This window comes from Lissotriton helveticus, chromosome 3_1 (assembly GCF_964261635.1).
Source record: "Lissotriton helveticus chromosome 3_1, aLisHel1.1, whole genome shotgun sequence".
In the NCBI taxonomy this organism is placed as follows: Eukaryota; Metazoa; Chordata; class Amphibia; order Caudata; family Salamandridae; genus Lissotriton; species Lissotriton helveticus.
Window position 1 is genome coordinate 546532346 of NC_136061.1, and position 18707 is coordinate 546551052.

The following is an 18707-nucleotide window of genomic DNA, read 5'->3' on the forward strand; positions in this document are numbered from 1 at the left end:
GCCTACAACATACCCCTTTTAAAGTACAGCAGGACATCACAGAGCAATTATCCCACATACAGTGAATATAATATAAACTAGCTGCAGCATAGCCTAGCAGAGGTTATTTGAGGACAATTACAGGCTGTGAACACAATGGCAATGGTGCTTCTTTAGCTGTCTGTATTCCCCTCCGACCTTAGAATTATGCTGATAGATCTGATGATTACATTTTTATATATTTATATAATCATAAGGAATTTGAAGTACTTTGACCCCTCTCGTTCCCAATCCAATCCAGTTCTAACATTTTATATACGTATATAACATTTTGAAAATCTCCAATGAGATTAATTTGCGTGACTTTAAAATCAGCATAATGAGGCTGGCTCCTTTTCATGAACCTATTGATAGAGAGGGGGGACACTACAAGCTGATTATTAGGTCCAGTGACGCTTGCTCCCGAAAAGTAACTAGTACAAAAAGGGAGTCACTGTTCCTTATAGAGGATGAAAGAGGAAGAAACTTTTGCCGTGTGCTACTCTATCTGTGGGGGACAGTGTGTCCTCATCATAATGTCCTCACACACCCCGAAGGATGTCATGCTTCATCATTTGGGCTTTGCTCCTCGTCGGGCCGGGCTGCAATGCCCTACGGGTCCCCCGAAGGGTCTCTTTATCGGAGATCTTTTGATGAGAAGCCGTTTGGGTGCGTGGGTGTAAGTGCCAGTGAAGTCTAAAGTGGTGTGTTAAAAAATGACTGGAGGGAGAGTGGATACTATTTATTAGGGTGATCCCTCTGTCATTGTTAAAACAAAGTGTGTGGTGCTGCTCTAGGGCATATTATGTCCTTCTGTAGCTGGGTATATGTCCCTAATGGACATATATAATGGTCAACATGTTTCGCGCTGTATGTGGCCTCAGAAGGAGATCCAAAGCGCTTCTTCAGGACCAAGGAAGGTCAATTTTAGTATCAGTGGCGGCCTGAACTAACCAGTGCCACCAAGTTTGTAGAAGGGAGTAGCATTTCTGAAAAGAGAAAAAGTGTAGGACAAAGGTATTGTAGCGTTAATATCTTGTTGTGGTAGGTTGTATTGTCCAGATCATCCATTGGAGGGCCTGGTGCGCATTACCCTTAGCGTGAATATTATCGGTATAGGTTTACATAAGTGCATGGGAAGTATAGTTGTAAGTTTATTGGCCTGATAAAGGCTTCCCCTACACATTTCAACCTTCATGGTTTTTATCACAGAACTGACACCTTTCTTTGTGTTCATTTTATAAAAAATGTCAAATGTGGCATTATAGGAGCGATAGTTCAATTCTTAACATGAATAAATAATATGTGATTTCTTTTTAAAAACCATAATAGATTTCAGCATTCATTAAGCATTGACATAGTTAATTGATTTGCAAATTATCTGTACATTGATCTTAATCAATTTCTTAATATGGATGATACAAAATTTCAGATTGTTTCGTAAACCATTATTTTTTCAATATAAAGAGTCTCATGGCCAATGTACTTGTCCATGTTTATATCTAGTAATGATCAACCGGATAACCAGTGTAGTAGACAATTCAGGCCTCAGTGGCCTTATGTCTAATGAATTTGTCTTGAAACTATACATAATTATTTATGTGGGCAGTGTCTGATCAAAATGTGTAAGTAATTATCATCAAGTTGTTATCAACTTTAATATTTATAAGTGTGCACTTTTCTGTCCCAACACCAGGTGGCACTATGTTACATGGTTACAGTTTCTAATCATCATTAAGATCAATGAGGTACAGGGTCAAGACTGAGTTGCATATGGCTGTGACTGCACTGGGGTGGCAATGTGAGCTAAGGAAGAATGATGGATTCAACCCAGATCTGTGACTGGGTTGTGAGTGTCTGAAAAGTTTCAGCGCTTCGACCATCATCTTGTGTTTGCACTTTTGTCTTATGCAATACTTTAGGATAAATTCTTAAAGAATTTGTTCTATCATCTGTATAGTAGAAGACCATCTCTTAATGTGGTGTAATCCAGCCAAACCCACATTAGAGGACACAACAATGAACACTACTCCTTGGTTGTTTGCGGGCCCGATGAAGATTGACTTCTATGTTGAGACAAGATGAGATTTTTTAGGAGTAAAGAAAAGGTCCACAAAATTGTCCTGCAGACCCCTTCCTCATTCAACTTGCATACACATGGAGAATCTAGTGGTTTAGATAGGAGCAAAAGGATAGCCTTTAAAGATACAATGATGCTACGACTAGTGTCAGGTTCCTGGGAAGATTTTAGAAGTAATTTCCAATCCCAAAAAAAAATAATGTAATGATACTGTTTGTCTTGAGCTACAAACCTCAAACGCTAATGATAATGTAAAGAGAAGCATCCATGAGATCCAATTATCAAATCTCCTTGCTTCCTCAACAGAATGATAACCTGAAGTCTCTCCATCTTGTGTGATAGGTGTGTACATATCTGTTCATCCTCTGTAGCTCTAAAATAAATTATAATCCCAGTCACATCTTTACAGTGCCTCTTGATAATCAGTCCCAATTTATAATCAGACAACACTTCAGATCCTCTGTTGCTTGAGTCCTCAAATGTCTTGCTCTTTTTCCGCTCTGGGAACAAAAGCGGGAGTGGATATCGCCCTCTTCCTTTCCCTGGGTTTCAATGTTCTCTTTTCCATCTGTGCTACAAAGATCACCTGCGCCACACATAACTGTCTCCTGGGACAAAGCAAAAAGCCTGAAAGGGAGGGACTCACCAGTGACCATTGCTGTCCTGCCTGTTTTTTCCACTTTCAGTTTTTTCTTAATCTGCCCAAGAGTTCTTGCTGTAGTCTATGCAGCTAGGGCAAAATCCCCCACTCTAGCTTCAGGATGTCCTGACATTTAACCTGGTGCCCTCGCCTCTTGTTTGTGAACAGAGAATTGGCATCACAATGTCTCAGGCAGCAAGCAAGACTGCTGCAGATCTCCGAAGGCCAAAGCCCAAGCAAGTTAGCATCATGTCACAAAGCCAGGAAAACTAACAGGAAATTTTGAAGAGGGAAGAGTAATATTTACACAAGGAATAAGGCAGGCGGGTGTGAAAAGATTTTTTCGACAGTGCGAACCAGCAAGTCTTCCTGACTGCTTGAAGAAATGGGGCGAGAAAGAGAAATCGGCATAATATTATCCCGTTTTTTTATTTCTTTTGTTTTGTCGGGCAAATCGAAACTATAATTACCTACCAGGCATGACAAGATGCAAGAAAACAAGACTGGAAGAGTTGGAAAATATTTGACAACTGTATTTTTGCTTCACCCAAAACATGGTTAACTACAGTAAGTTGTGGGATCAGGTAAAGGATGAATGCAAGACTAGAAAACGCCTATTATTAAGTTATTAATATTTACCTTTGGTAACCCTATAAAAAATAAATGTGAAAAACAGCTTAGCAATATTATAAATAAACTTTCTTATAGTTAAGCACATGTGCCCAGCCTACACCTGAAAGAATGAATATTTGCATAATTTAATTCCATCAATGTAGACTGTTAATAATTTAAAGGTACAAACGATTTTAAAATATGCATGATGCTTAGAAATATTAGCTGAAGAAAAAGTACAGCATGGACATATTAATTCTAATTGCATTTATATAGCGCTTACTACCCCTGACGAGGCGTCGAAGCGCTTTTTCAGAGAGTATCACGCTACTCCGGAACCCCTAAAGGATTAGTGTTGAATTAGTATAGTATGGGCCTAACGGGTCACAAGGCAGAGAATTAAAATCAACAGTTTTCTACCGTGAACACCTTTTCCAAAATAATTTTATTAAAAAAACACGTGGTCTCTGGAGAGTAACATCTGATCCCGGTTAGGTAACAGTTCATGTTGTAAATAAAAATATTTAACTGACAATTTTAAAAACAAACTACTAATTACTGGGTTATCTTATCCACAGGAATACCAGTTTTCAAGAAGCATATGAAACAAATCTGCATAAGTGGGAGGCAAGAACACAGTTCTGCACCAGGGTTGCTCTCGCAAAAATGGCTAAATCCAAGGAGGAGGGAAAAAAAGCGTTTAGGAAACGGGCACATCTAACTGTGAGGCCCTCTAGAGATGGGAGACAGAGCCTTCCCTGTTCTCAGAGGGCAGCCATCTGGGGCTTGTTTGTTTCTGTTTTCAGCTCGGAGACAGAAGTTTGACCGGGAATGAGACAGGATGCTAATCAAAAGGAAACTCCCAACAGTCTGCAGATCTCTCTAACTCAATAAACTCCCGTTTAATATTCAGAGAGAGATGAACTTCGTGGCTGGTAGTTCAGTTAACTAATTTATCAACAGTACAAATGATGTTTTAGCAAGCGTCCTTCGAGTTAAGAATACCTAATAAAACCAATGTATTTAAGAGTTCATTGCAATCTATCTGTTGCCCCTCATAAACTAGAAACGGCTGCATTTTTACCCAAACAAGAATGCATCTGACTGATCCTCACTAAATAGGGCTAGAATTGCAGCACTCAAATAAAACAACCTGGATCTACAGTCACTGTGCAATTCAGTGCAAGCCGTGAACGTGGACCCTTACCTTCTAAAGTAAAGTCCAGCAGGACGTAATCGTACGCACAATCCGTCTTTGTTTCCACCTGGGGTCTCTTCAGTGTAGCAAAGATTTTCCCAGGGCTGCTGTCCTCCGGGTCGTCCAGCTTTCGCAGCCCGCACCCCATTCTGAAGCCTTCAAGGGGGATGAATGCTGGACGGGGGATGGGCGCGGAACCAAGACGAGTTTGTTGCCAAAAAAACAAGCTCACGGGAAGAAATCTCCAAATGCAGGGAAGCCGTGATTTCTGTAAACGGACCCAAACTATAATGAAATATGCCGAGTTCAAATTCCAGAGGCTGCTATCCGCATCGCGGTAAACTTCCTAAAGCCATCTGTAAAAGTTAGCAGCAGATTCCACAAGTCCAGACAATGCCAGGGAGGTCTTGATCTTGCAGCAGCATGCAAAGCGGCACGCAGCGCGGGGAGAGGGCTGCAGGGTTGTTCGTGCCACGTCAATTTACAGCCAGCCCCCTGGCAGGCTCCGTTAGCCTTGGACACCAATGGGGCTGTCGACCCACCTCCGCCGCCTCCTCTGGCAGAACGCTGAGGAAGTGATGGCAAACTGCTAATAAACAGGCTATTACACCTCACCCGCAGGCAGTAGGTGATTGAACACTGATATTCCCAGTTATTGCACAGACAGAACAAGCACAGGGGTCGGGTGGCAACGGCGGTAAGGGGCGAGGAAACGACGCGTTTTTTGTAAACCAGGGAACGCTCTCAAGACAGCGTGGTCACTTTCATACTTGGAAAATTCTCAAGGAAAATGCTTTGATCAAGCTAAAAAACGTGAGTTCAAAATGCAGTCAGTGCTTTCTGGAGAAGTAACATTCACTTAGACACATTCATTCACAAGCACAGCCTAATTAATAATAGTTAATCGTGCTCTCTGTGGCTTTGTTATTAACAAACATTGGCTAAGCTAATATGTCTCCCCTATACAAAATCCACTGGCTTCGTCAATGTTGTACACCAGTGAGCCTACTGTGCATTGTATAGTATGGTATGGTATGTTCACTGTATCGTTGCAGGGATCTGTGCAACACACAGAACTATGCGTGGGATTATGGGACCTTAGTGTACAGGGACTGAGTCATCCTACCACCTTCGTACCCATGAGCCCAGGAACAACGAGCAATAGTATCCCACCTGCTCTCCTACTCACTCACAGAGGCACAAGTGATTAAACACCCCAGAACACAACACTCCAGACTCGCTCAGGAATCGAGCTTGCACGACACAACCTTTTGCTCCCACTATTGTACTTGTCCACAATAAGATCTGACAGAGACATGAACCAGTTTAAAATATTCATTTTAACTAACGTGCTCTAATATGCAGTATACATGCCACCACAAGCAGGAATATGCATAACACAAATAAGGTAAGCATAGTAATTAGTCCGCAAATCATGAAAGGAGCTGAGCTGTCAACATAAAAACACAGTATAACCTAATCTCCCTCCCCTTGTATAGAAGCCAAATGATTATATATCAGGAGATCTCTGGGTGTTATCTGCAGACCCTGTACCTCAGTCTATAGATGGTAGATCTACATCATAGCAGCGTCAGAATGGTAACGTGGGCACTCGGGCATTGTTCAAATTCTAGCTGTGCGCTGCTTTTTTGAGCATCCGGGGGGGGGCGATTTGGCGGTTTCTGCGTTGTTCGATGTGGCCAGTGGCCCAGTGGGTGCCTGAGTGGCCTTTCCGTAGGCAGATGGGCGTCAATTACCCCCTTTAAGGTCTCACCTACGCAGGGCGCATGCGCTGCATAGGCAAAAAGACCTTTTCCGATCACTTTGGCTTTTCAGCCAAAAATGTGCACGTGTTCCATTGCCACCAATGGCAACGCGTGCACGTGAGGCGGTCTACTTGCGGGAGCGTGCGCCACCATCTGGCAGCAATTATTGCTCCCGCAAGTGCTGGCCCCTCCTCCCCCCTGCTGCCGCGTGAGCTTGTTTGTTTTTCAGGCATCAGGCAGTGCGTTTGCTTGTTAGGTCGAGCCTACAACATGCGCTTGCTGTAGGAAATCGTCCTCTTGTTTTTAATGTTCCCTTCCATGTGTCTCCGTTGAGCCCCTCAGTTCTAGTGCAGAGCCTTCGATCGCACTGTAGCCCCACTGTCTGTTAATCGCTGCGTATCAAAGTCGTTTCCGTATTCAGTCTCTCCCAGCCCTCGTTGGCCCAGATGCTCTTCCATTTTCTTCTTGTTAATGCAGGGAAGGAACATGCACCTTATGACGTTGCCTGAGGGCATGCTGGTCCCCTGTTCCCCAGATGTGCGACCTATATTGCAGGCAGAATCTTCACCTTTGCGATCTTTGCTTCAGTTTTCCTTTTTTTCTCCTTCATAACGCTGCCGTCTACTTTTTTCATCTTTCATTATGAAAATGTTAAGTTGACGCATCCCAGGGCGCCTATTTCCATGGTAATCTTTTAAAAAATGTGCTTTCAATACCATTATAATCAACAAACAAGCTGCATTTTCTGAGCTGCAGTACAGTAGCGTAAGCAGCAGACTCATCAGTGAAGAAAACATATATGAGGACATATTTTTTAATTTCTGTCTGAAGATGTACTTTAAAAATGTTTGTTAGACACACTGTGCCTAACGCTGCAGCCCCATATCAAGTATAAAATGTGCACTGTAGATATATGTCTAAAAAGCAAGATAACATCTTCTGCTGTGATAAAGTTTCTGTTGTCCACAAAGTTGCATGATTGTTCTTGCTCCTAAAAGCATTAAGACTGTTGGATAATCCCCCACCATTAATTAGCTGTGTTTTACTTGCACTCTTACTACTTTCCTGTTCTGTAATCTTGTCTCAAGCTGTTCTCAAATCATTCTAACTGGTATTAACTTTCTGTAGGATTTAACCTTAAGCGCATTTAGAGGGATGGCTTCTGATGTGGGATAGAGCTGTCAATCCAATGCTCCAGTTTAAGGATGACCTAGATACCCCTCCTGATATTAAAGGTGTAATTTCCCAAAATCAAAACTTGTTTCAGCATGCACATTTAGCACGTAGCCGCCCATTTATTTAAAGGCACCTTCTCTTACAGAGGCAGAACCCCTGCCTTTGCAAAATGTAATGCATTTTCATCACATAAAATGGAGAAATGTATTGTGTAGCCATAGTCACTCAACTTTGGGTGAGCAGAGATTCCAAACTCTTGTTTCCTTTGTACAAAGCTGACATTTACTTAGTCTGACATCATTATTACTCCAAGACAGTCTGTATTCTCAATGTACTCGTCTGCACAAACTGGTTTCTTTAGTTTATTCTTCGCATTGTACAGTTTCTTGCTTTTAACCCCATTGCCAATTTAAACATGTTTGAGCTTGGCCTGGCAGAGGCATGACTGCTTAACTGGGAAGTTGAATTCCAACAATACTTTTATCTCAAAGCAGCTAGTTCCTAGCTTTCCATATGAATAATTGGCCGGGATTCCTCAGCCTACCAGATTATCACAACATAAAATGTAACAGTTGGCAGCCACACCCTACTTACCCAATGGGCCCAGCTTTATATCTTTTGATGTCTTCATTGGAAATCTTTAAAAAAAATAATTTTAAACTCCTCTACTTATGAGAGCAGGAATTGGAGACACACAGTTCCTGCCGTTCCCTCTATTCCTATTCCCATGAACACATTTTCATCAATAGCTAATGATAAAACCAACCAAAGGTGTCATACAGTTATCATAAAAGCATCAATGAGAAATAAAAGATTGCTTTGGTTTCAAGAAGATTTTCTTGTGTATGATTATCCATCACCAAGCCTAGCAAAGTTGGCTGTGTCCAGAACTTACCGACTGCTATCCTTATTCTGATTGATAATATCATTGGGCATAGAAATCCCAATCTCTGAGGTACTCATTGTAAAACATCAGAACCTTATTTTGCAGTTATTCAAGGCACTTTTTTAATATTCCCATTTGCAGTATACATACTATTCAGATCAATACTGTACAAGAAAATAAGTCCAAGATGGGTAGGTGAACAGGTCTGATCTACCACCAACACTGTTATGTTTTTAAAAATTCCCATTTAGATTTGTATAGTGATATATTCTGTTAATCCAGCAAGAACTACCTCCTGCCAAGTTCTGCAAGTAGGTCTATGTCCTGAAAAAAACCTCCCCAAATAATCCAGAAGTGGTCGAATAGTGTTGACTAAAAAGGAGAGCAAAATACAACAATTGATGAACAGAATGCAGAACAATGGTATACATTCATCCCAGTTCAGAGATCTGGGCCTAAATCCATCATTTTTTTGCTCCCCATGCCATTCCAGTTTGAGCCCGGCCATATGCAAATGTTTAATTTGCTCTGCATTCCGTCCATCATCTGTATGTCATTTGATTAAAAATGAGAAGCATATACAGTACAGGACAGGGTGAACTTTGGTACTGCTAAATGAAGAAACACTTATGAACCATCTATTCTCTGGTCCAGTTTTTGAGACCTATAAAAATCCAGCCCCTGACAAGCAGCACCCTGCATAAGTTGAAGTGGACTGCAGACATAGGTGGTGGCCCCATCCTTTTGTAAACATTTATTTTATTTTTTAGAGTTTTATATAGCGTGAACTAGATCCTAAGATAGCAGGTATCAGAGCGCTTTACGTGAGCTCCAAACGGACACATTCATTTTTTTGGGCACGGGGATATTACGTGATTTGTCCAGAATCACAGGATATTGAGCGTTGTTGCCGAAACTTGAACCCGGTTCCTCAGCTACCAAGTCCACTGCTCTAGCTGTACTGCTACCTCCTCTCCCCATCATCTACTTTCGGCCTAAAGGATAGGGATCCGAGGAAATGTTGCACTACATTGATTGCATTTATTGATAATTCATGTTTTAATGGTGTGTGTCACAGAAATGTAATGTCCTATTACGTATGGTAATCTTCATTACTTCGGGTCCCGTAGTCCTCGACACCTTCATGGACAAATAAGATTACTCTATCTCCGACAGAAAAAAAGAAAGAAGGAATGCTGGACCTACCCCCTCCCACCCCCCTTCCCGCCGGGAGTACATAAGGGTACAAGTCCAAGCATTCCCTCTGAAATACCAAGCCCAAGATGAAGGCCGGCACAAAGGGAGGGAGGGAGGGAATCCATGAAGGTGTCAAGGACTACGGGACCCGGAGTAATGAAGATTACCATACGTAATAGGACATTACCCCCAGGTCCCTCCGTCCTCGTCCTCGACACCTTCATGGACAACCCGGCATTCATCCACAAGAAAAAACCACAACAAACCACCAGGACAGCACAGAAACCCAGAGATTTATTGAGAACACAGAAATCAAGGGCGAACACAACCCAACACCCCCAAAGAAAAACCGCCCTCCTCACCCAGCAAATTAGGAAGGCAATAATGCCGGATGAAAGTATTGGGAGAAGCCCAAGTTGCCGCCCTTCAAATTTCCGAGAGAGGATCTCCCCGGACCTCAGCCCAAGATGCCGCCACCCCTCTGGTAGAACGACCCTGAACACCCACCGGAGGAGGGGAACCAGAAAGAGAGTAGGCCAAAGAAATGACCTGCTTCAGCCAGCGACCAATCGAGACAGAGGAAGCCTTACGCCAACGGGAAGCAGCCGCAAAGGAGACAAAAAGGGAATCAGAAACACGAAAGGCCGAAGTGCGCTCCAGATAAACACGTAAAGCCCGGCACACATCCAGCAAGGACCAACAGGGACCACCCGGGGAATCCAAACCCGAGCCCAAAGCAAGCAAGACCAACTCCTGGGACCGGTGAAATTGAGAAGCGACTTTAGGAACAAAGGAAGAATCAAGGCGAAGAACCACCCCACCATCCGAAAAGGACAAGAAAGGCTCACGCGCCATCAAGGCCCCCAACTCACCAAGGCGCCGAGCAGAGGTGATAGCCACCAGAAACACAACCTTCAAGGTAACAAACTTCAAGTCAACGTCCGACAAAGGCTCAAAAGGAGGACCAAGCAAAGCCCGAAGGACCAAAGGCAAATCCCACAAGATAAAAGAAGGCCTGGACACAGGACGAGAAAGGGAAAATTCATGCAGAAGGCGAGAAACCAAGTCCTCACCATCCGACAGGGTACCCCACGGGGAACGAAACGCCCTCACAGCCGCCCACTGAGCACGCAAAGTGGACACAGCCCAACCCTTCTCGAAACCCCCCCACAAAAACTGAAGCAAAGCCTGCAAGGAACAATGCAAAGGGGAAAGGCCCAACGCCGCACACCACCGACTGAAATTACCCCAATGACAATCATAAGACCGGAGGGTAGAAGGCCTACGGGAACCCTGAAGAGCCACAGCTAAATTCTCAGGGAAGCCACGTCGCCGCCACCCCTGCCTCTCAACCTCCACACCGACAGCCGCAACCGGAGAAGAGACAGGGACGGGGACAAACGCAGGGGAGACGGGGACAAGGGGAGAAACCAAGGGCCCTGGACCGCCAACAGACGAACAGTCGGAAACCAAGACCTCCGAGGCCAAAAGGGCAGGACCACAACCACCTCCCGAGACTCCAGACATAGGCGGGACAGAAACCGATGAATCAGCGCCAGAGGAGGAAAGGCATAATGCAGGCGAGATGGCCAAGGAACCGACAGGGCATCCACCCCCCAACAACCCTCCTGCCGAAACCGGGAGCAGAAGCGAGGCAGCTGAGCATTCTGCCGGGAGGCAAAGAGGTCCAGAAAGGGACGCCCAAACCTCACGCCCACAAGCCGAAACGCAACCCGGGTGAGAGACAACTCCAACGACCCCGGAAAGCAACGACTCAGGGCATCCACCACACAGTTGTCAACTCCCCAAATGTGAATCGCCGTCAGAGACAGAACAGGGGAACAACCACAGCGTTCATAGAGGCCGAACGGACCCCCCTTGATGGTTCAGATATGTCGGAACGCACCAGAACTTTCCGACCGAGGAGCAGGCCACGAAACCCCATCGCAGCCCGACAAACAGCCGTCAACTCCCTCGAGTTGGAGGACCGGCGATACTCCAGGACGGACCAACGACCCTGAAGGGACCGAGACCCCAAGGTCGCACCCCACCCCAGGGAGCTCGCATCCGTAGTCAAGACCAGAGAAGGGGAAGGTTGCAAAGGGAGACCCTGAGACAGATGTAACCGGGTCGACCACCAAAGAAGAGTCGGGAGGACCACAGGAGAAACAGGCAGAAGGAACTCCAAATTCCCGGACAACGGATTCCAGAGGGACAGAAGATAACCCCACAGGGGGCGCAGGTGGAACCAAGCCCAAGCCACCGTAAAGACTGTCGCCGCCATCAGACCCATAAGACGCAACCAGAGGCGCACAGGAAAACACCCCCCGCCCGAAATAGCCAAGCCAGGGACACCAGGGTCAGGATACGAGGGACAGGCAGGAACACACGGTTGATGTTCGTACGAAACCGGGCCCCAATGAACACCAAGTCCTGAGACGGAGACAACTGACACACAAAACCGCAGGAAGCGACGGGACCGAGGATACACCGGAACGTGGTAGTAAGCATCCTGAAGATCCAGGGTACACATGAAGTGACCCGGAAGGACCAAAGGAATCACCCTTTGCAGAGTCTCCATGCGAAAGGGAATCCTCAGAAACCACCGGTTCATAACCCTCAAATCCAGAACCAGGCGGTAACCCCCCGTAATCTTCGGCACAAGAAAAAACAGAGAATAGAAGCCCGACCCCACCTCCGCAGGAGGGACCTCCTGAATGGCCCCCTTTAGAAGAAGAGCCTCCACCCCTTGAGAGAGATGAGCCCTCTTGGACCGGCAAGCAGGCCAGGGAGTCGGGCGGACACCGGAGTCCGGAGGGGGAACAGAGAACTCTACTACATAACCCTCTCGCAGGACATCCAACACCCAAGCGTCTGAACAGGACTGAACCCAGGCATCCAGGAAGAAGCGCAGCCGCCCTCCTACACCAACCCAGGAACCACAGCCAAAGAGTCAGGAACGAGTCCTAGCAGGATGAGGGGACCTAGCCTTACGATCCCGACCCGACCAGAAGCAAACCTCCCCTGGCCCTTCAGAAACTGCCTACGAGAGGAAGGATGAAAGAAAGGCTTAGGCTTAAAGGGAGCAGGAGCAGCAGAAGAAGCCTTAAAAGAAGAAGAGTGCTTCTTCTCTTTAAACAGTTTATGCAACTTGTCTTCCAACTCCCCCCAAACAGCATAGAACCCTGGAAGGGCAAACGCAAAGCACAAGCCTTCTGCGCAGAGTCCGTCTTCCAGTCCTTAAGCACAAGAGAGCGACGAGCCGCCACACAAGCACCCCCAGAGAGTGCAGCAGCCCACACAACGTCAAAAGAGACATCAGAAAGAAGCTCCGCCTGACGCTCGATGTGCCCAAGAAGAGCGGAACAGTCCGTGGCATCATCCATCGACTGATAGAGGGACTTAATGTCAGACAGCAGAGTCTGTGACACATAAGTCCCATAAACACCGGCCCTCAAGGCCAGATAGGATCCAGAATAAACCTTCCTGAGAGCAACGTCCGCCTTTTCATCAACAGGATCCTTCAGCACAGCGTCCTCCGACAAGGAAGTGCGACCCACCAAACTAGCCACAAAGGAGTCAATGGGGATCGAGTCCGGGAGTTCCGTAGCCATATCCTGCAGGGGGTAAAGGCGGGCCATAAAGTGCGGAACCAGAATACGATCCGGATCAGCCCACTCCCGCTTTAAAACATCCTTTATAAAGGGGTGCACCGGGACACCCACCCTGGCAGAACTCTGAAATTGCCGCAGTAAAGAACCCCCAGACGTACTGGGAGCAGCCACATCAGTGAAACCCATGTTCTCCTTAACATGCTGCAAAATCTCCGGCAGGGCGTCCTTGTCAATATACTTCCCCTTTAGGTCAGAGTCCCCTGCACCCGCAGACTCATTACCAGAGGACCCAGAGGAAACAGGAGCCGACGCTGCCCTCTTGCTGCGTGCCCAACCAGCAACCATCTCCAAAATGGTCTCCCTAATCAAGCACTTCAAGCGCGCATCATCACCCCCACCATGGCGTCTGGACCTGGCAGGAGAAGGAGAGCGAGAGGAACTGGACGAAGAGGAAGAAGACCTCTCCCTATGACGCCTCTTCTTCGAACATTTGCCCATCCTGAAAATTAACAGAAGGCCAACAGCACGACAGAACAGGAAGCAAAAGGAAATAGCACCCAAAACCGCTATGCGAGACTCACTACTGCCCCGCGTTTTTAAATCTGCCACAAAACCGCCGGGACAGGAGCGCCTGACTGCCCTCAGGATGGATGTCAGGCAGCGGAAACCGGAAGGCATCAACACCCAGCAGCCAATCCGGGACCGCACAGGAGGCCACGCCCCCCATTAAGCCCGGCAGACCAGGAGGGGCGGCCATCGGTCGAGCGCCGAGCCCACGCGGTGCAAAAACCCATGCGCGGCCATCACAAGCGCAAAACAGCCCCCGCCACTCCCCCCAAGCCTGGCAGGGGGGGAGAGGCCAAAGATCCAGAAGAACGAATCCAAAAGGTAAGTCCAGCGCGGGAGCGTCTTCAAGCTCCTCGCGCTTCAATCCTTCCTGTCAGAATGACAGAAAAAAAACAGAGGGAATGCTGGGACTTGTACCCTTATGTACTCCTGGCAGGAGGGGGGGTCGGGGGTAGGTCCAGCATTCCTTCTTTCTTTTTTTCTGTCGGAGATAGAGTAAACTCATTTGTCCATGAAGGTGTCGAGGACGGAGGGACCTGGGGGTAATGTACAGGACACCTTTTTAAAGGCAGGTTAAAAATATAACAAATGGAGCAGAGGATTATTGAAAAGACTAACGCGTCTATAGAGCTCGTTCTTTTATTTGAGAGTTTGTAATACAAAATGCATTCCAATTGCATTTAAATAAATTTATTAGCTGATGATGTGTAAAACTGATACTTTAAAATGTAATAAATCCATAACCCATTAAGGTTCCAGTTACTAACTGCACAAGTTCCAAACTATTTGAAAAACACTTCAGGAAATAACAGAATTAAGCTCAAGATTATAAACAAAATCAGAGTTAACCATTACCAATAAACTTTTGGTAAAAGTCTGACGCTCTGGAGAACAGATCAGGGCCAACATAGCATACAGAAAGCAGCCAAATGTAATAATAATAATAAAGGGGTTTATAAAGCGCATGGTTACGCAATTCCGGCGTGTCCCCGCGCTGGGGTGAGAGAAAGTGGCAGCGCCTCAACCCACGTCCAAAGAGCCCACCTAGCTTAACATGAGAACAGATGAGTTTTAAGAGCCCTCCTAAACGTAAGAAATCAGTAGGCGCTGTAGGTGGCTGGTGCTCTGAGGAACGTTTCATGAATGCCTCGAGGAACCATAAAACAGTTAAAGTAGCAGGTTCCAACCTGGCTGCAAACAAGATTTTGTTAATTCTGTCCAATGTACTGGTGTCACATTATGGGGGCGATTATCTGGAATGCTGAAGTGTTGATAAAGCCGTCGGAGCCCAGAAGGAACTGTGTTTTCATTCCTACTTACAGGAAAGGACAAACTGATAAATCTTTGATCTATATACCAATCAACCCTTATCGATGTTGAAGCAAATGTTTTCATTTAGAAACTGCTAAATATACATCTAGAACTGGATAAAACAGAACAGTAGCTTGAGACCAATGCGGTATGGTTTCAGGGTGGGCTTTACAGCGGCGGATCAAGTGTTTTTGTTTCAATCAAAAGTTAGTAAATTCTCTACCAATAAATATTTAATTCCTTTGCCACCTTCCAACTGTTGTACCGTGCTGTGCTGTGTGACAAAGTTAGAAGGCTGAGTAGATCACTGTACATGGAAGCAGATACAGCACCATGCTTTGGCTCTCCAGGGCAATTAACAGAGAATGTTACAGCTAATATGGGATTGTAAAAGGTGTGCTTGCCGGTGCCTACATTTTTCAGTCATTATATGACTTACTGCCTCACAGTTCTGGGTGGGTATCACAATTTCAGTTTTGAGGTATTAAAAGTTTTCAGTAACCTTGTGCAAAAAGACATACACTCTCCCCAACCACTAACCGAATAGACACATACTGCAACATAAACAGCATCATAATATAGAATGAAAATTCGAAAATCAATGTCTAGGGCCCACAAGCTAAGCAACAATAAAAGAACAAGCATTTGCAATGCAATAGGTCTCGCATTTGTGAGAGTTTACGTTATTGGCATTGTAAATGACAATGCATTTTATTTAGGTGTTTTGAAAACCTGCAAGTGATGCACAAACACGCACTTTAAATGTATAGTCCTGGGGGCGTGGCTAGGCGAGCCAGCATGGCGGACGTGTTCTAGTCATGCTCCGTCCGGCCCAACAATTATCCTTAAGCTATCCTGGCTCCCTCAACACTTTGGCAGCCCCGGGGGCTTTATTGCAATACCTGCACTTGGCGACATCGCCTCCACGGTGTTTTGGTATCCGGAGGGTCCCGGGGCCGGAGTTGGAAGACCCCTGTGCCATGAGGCCTGGACACTGTAGGTGGAGCCGGGGCCTCGAGTTTGGCAACCCCAGTGGCTGCACCGGATGGGCGGATTGGAGGCGGCGGCTCCGCCTGGTGGGTCCTTGTGGCGGAGGGCCTGGCATACGGCGATAGGAGGGCATATCGGTCCCGGGGGGGGGGGTTTGCTGACGCCTACCCGGACGAGGTGTGGAGTGCCCTGGGTCGGGTGCGGAGGCAGATCCGGTGATCGGAGGAGGCCTTAGCGGCTGGAGCAGAGTGACGGGCCCGGGGTGGCGGGCCCGGCTGCCGGGAGTGGTGCGTGTCCTGGTGCACCTCTGGAGCCTCTGCGGCACCACACGCTCGGTACAGTGACATGCCTGTTGGGGTGCTCTGCTAGGCGAGCAGTCACCTGGCCGGCCTGCAGACCTACGTGAGAGGCTTGGAGCGAGTGTGGAAGCCGGGGGCTACATTTTGGCATGCCCTGTGCCGGTGAGAGGCCGGCGCGGTTGGATTTAGCACCCGCCCGGTGGGTCCCTGAGGCGGGGGACCTGGAGGCGAGTGACTTGGGCTGGTTGGTGCCCCCAGGGGCCCCGCGGTGAGAGCGGAGTGGAGCGTGGGGTCTGGACACGCAGCCTGATCCTGCGGCCTGGGGGATAGGCCGGCTGCTGCTGAGATCGTGGCCCGGGGCATCGGGCCTTGGCAGCTGAAGCTGGCCCCTTGGGAACGTGGCTTTGGAGGGTCCGGGTGGTCAGTGGCCCGGAGGGAAAGGGGCCCTCTCATGGTGTCGAGCTCCCCCCCCGCTGAGCGTCTCCTGGTAGCGGGGCCTGGTGGTGACGACCGCCGTGGACATTAGTGGCTGAGCAGTGGGGACCGGTGGACAGAACAGCGCAGGTGGTAGCAGCATCGCGGACTGGTTGGGCCTACGGGGCACCCGCAGAGCTTGCGACAGTGACCGAGGGGCTCAGTGGTGATCGCAGGAAGGTCTCCTTGGCGGCACTGGATTGGAGTAGGCCCTGCAGTAACGGGCTCACGCCCCACAGGTGAGGAGAGTGGAGGGGAGGCCAGTGTGGTGTCCGACGGCCCCATTCCGGCGCAGGTGGAACTCTAATGGAGGACTGGGTGAACAGACTGAGCCAGGTGGAGGTACGGAGGGTGCTGCCCTGCAACAGGAGAGCTGTGTACCCTAGCTGGAGGAGCCTGCTGGTAGATAGCGACCAACGTTGACTTTGGGGGCCCCTTCGAGATCTGGTGGAGGCAGCGCTCCGGACTTGGCCTGAGTCGGTGGTTGCCCGGAGGCAGGTGGCCATGACGAGGGGCAAGGGCAGTAGTGGCACCACAACCCATGGGCCCATTGATAAATGTACTGAGCCTGGCGGAGGGGCTGGAGCTGCTGGGGGACAGCAGGACCCTGGACCAGACAATGCGGCATTGATGGCGGCAATCACGCAGTCCCGGGACATGTTGCACGCTGAGATCGGCGCAGTAGGCGCGGGTGTCACGATCCTGAAGCAAGACTTAAGGAACGCCGTGTCCCGCATTATGGAGGCGGAGACTAGGATTTCAGGGGTGGAAGACTATGTTGCGGCCTTGAAGCGTGAGGTGGCCAAGATGGAAAGTGTCCAAAAAGGCCTGGCGCTGCGGGCTGAAGATGCAGAGGGATGGGCGCAACGCAATAACCTGCGCTTTGTCGGATTTCCGGAGGGTTGCGAGAAAGGTGATATGGAGAAGTTCCTGACTCAGTGGCTGGAAGGCTGGCTCCCCTCGGATGCTATGTCCCGATGCTTTGTGGTGGAACGGGCCCACAGAGCTCTTATCCAGAAACCTCCGGCGGGGGCTCGACCACGGCCGTTGATTGCGAAATTGTTGAATTATCACGACCGCAACACAATCCTGAAACAGGCCAGAGCCAACGAACCCCTGCTGTATGAGAACTGTCGCATCATGATTTTTCCGGACTACACACGCCTGGTGCAGCAGCAGCGTCAGTTGTTCCTACCTAAAGCTTCCGTATGCCCTGCTGTTCCCGGCCCGCTTGCGGGTGGTGTTCCAATCACGTACTCACTTCTTTGATACTCCAGAGGAGGTGTTTAAGTGGACCGATGAGACGGTAAGGGTGCGACCACACACACCACCGGGGCTGGACTCGGACTTCTCCATGAGCGAGGTCCAATCGAAATCTTCCAAGGGTCTCGCCGGGAGGGAAACTGGCGATCCCGATCCCGACGGCGCTCTGCTTCCGGTGGGGCCTTGGCCCGGGGGTCCCCAGCTCCTGGACAACAGGCAGCAGACACATCACTTTTGCATCGTATGGTTTAAATGATGTCGGACTGTTCCTCATAGGTGGCCTATAGCTCTGTTTGATTCCTTTAGAGGGAGGGAGGTGTGACATGGGCCGTTCCCACCCTTTTTGGTCTGGTACTGGTGGGGGATGGGCCAGGGAAGTATGGGCTGTAGGGTGGGGATCCATTGGCATGGGGGACTTTGGGCCCTACGTTTGGGGTCGGAAGCCAACCTTGCCGCGACAGGTACTTCAACTGTTTTGAGGTATGGGGGGGCAGTTGTTTGGGGAGGGGTTTGTTCTGGTTGGGTTTGGGCACCACAGTCACGGGGGTTCTTCACATTTGGTTTATACACGCCCGCACGCCCCGGTGTCTGTGCGGCAAACAGGGCTGTTTTCTGA

At 48.2% G+C, this 18707-nt stretch overlaps 1 protein-coding gene across 1 annotated transcript in view; it reads right to left on the reverse strand.

The window, feature by feature from the left end:
* The window catches only part of RFTN2 (raftlin family member 2), a 409447-nt gene extending 404446 nt beyond the window's left edge, over positions 1-5001 (reverse strand). The window contains exon 1 of the mRNA XM_078680443.1: positions 4558-5001. Coding sequence (XP_078536569.1) covers positions 4558-4696 — 139 coding nt within the window. The 5' untranslated portion in view covers positions 4697-5001. The remainder of the gene's footprint in view (positions 1-4557) is intronic.
* Between the last annotated feature and the right edge of the window lie 13706 nt (positions 5002-18707).